General features: G+C 43.3%; 1 protein-coding gene across 1 annotated transcript in view; it reads right to left on the bottom strand.

Moving 5' to 3' along the window:
- Positions 1–1,153, bottom strand: part of LOC106144442 (cystatin 10-like) — a 9,093-nt gene that overhangs the window by 6,390 nt on the left and 1,550 nt on the right. Inside the window, exon 2 of the mRNA XM_013355176.1 lies at positions 434–550. Coding sequence (XP_013210630.1) covers positions 434–550 — 117 coding nt within the window. The remainder of the gene's footprint in view (positions 1–433; positions 551–1,153) is intronic.

Genomic DNA, 1,153 nt, shown 5'->3' on the forward strand with positions numbered 1-1,153 from the left:
AGGGCCTTAGTCCCTGTGGTATCATCTCAGCAGGGGGCTCAGACTGGGACTGAGTGAAGTTCCTCCTCTTCAGAAACTATCCCTGAAGCTGACTCCATCATTTTGGCAGGCAGCATTCCTAAAAGAGGTAACACTCCAATTCCCAGGGAAAATTCACTAAGCAAAGGAATTAAAAGTATGGCCAAATATACTCACTCCTCTACAACTGGGCAGCAGCATGTATTTGTATCATCATAAACTGACATCATATCATCCAGACACACCTCTTCATGAACCATGCTTACAGAAAATACACATACACACCTTTCTTTAGCCATATACGTACAGAACTGCACAAAAACCATCCCAGATGCATGTGCACTCATAAACCTACAAGTTTGCACACATCCCTGCCTGCAGGATAACTCCTGCAGGTTTTAGTCCATGTGCATACCTCCTGCTGATCTGGCTGTTCATTGAAGGGGCAATCATCCAGATCAACAGACTGGACTTTGGCACATGTGGTTCGTCCTAACTTTATTTTCAAGTAGTAGTTCATCCCAGCTACGACCTATAGTGAAAAGAGCAGGATTACATACGTTTCACTAGGCAAGTTCGTAGGCATGCATTCAGCTTAGATTACAGAGTTAATGTGTTCATAGCTTCATCCATGAACTCCCAGAACTATCACATACTAGGTTCCTTTCAATAGAACAGCACAGGTCTAGATTGCACCTTATTTTCTTCTGATCAAGTCGAAAAAATTACCTTGTGCCTCTGAGAAAGCAGTATCAGAACATGAAAAGCAGAATCCAAGGAATGACCATTGCTTCAGTGGGCTCAAGGAGTGAAGACAAATTCTAGGGAGACAGCCAGGGGTGATAAGCACTTCCCAAGGTTGCTCTAAGAATAAGCAAAAGCTCTGGGTTGCATGCAAGACCAACTCAACCCTCCTGATTTTGTAAATGGAATCTTGCACTTTTATAGGATGCCCTTTCTTGCAAGAACTGTTCACTGAAGGTAGCATTTATTTTCTTTTTTTTCTTGTTCTTTTTTTAAAATTTATTTATTTATTAGAGATTTCTGCCTCCTCCCCGCCGCCTCCCATTTCCCTCCCCCTACCCCAATCAAGTCCCCCTCCCTCATCAGCTCGAAGAGCAATCAGGGTTCCCTG

Source organism: Microtus ochrogaster, unplaced genomic scaffold (genome assembly GCF_000317375.1).
Source record: "Microtus ochrogaster isolate Prairie Vole_2 unplaced genomic scaffold, MicOch1.0 UNK100, whole genome shotgun sequence".
NCBI lineage: Eukaryota > Metazoa > Chordata > Mammalia > Rodentia > Cricetidae > Microtus > Microtus ochrogaster.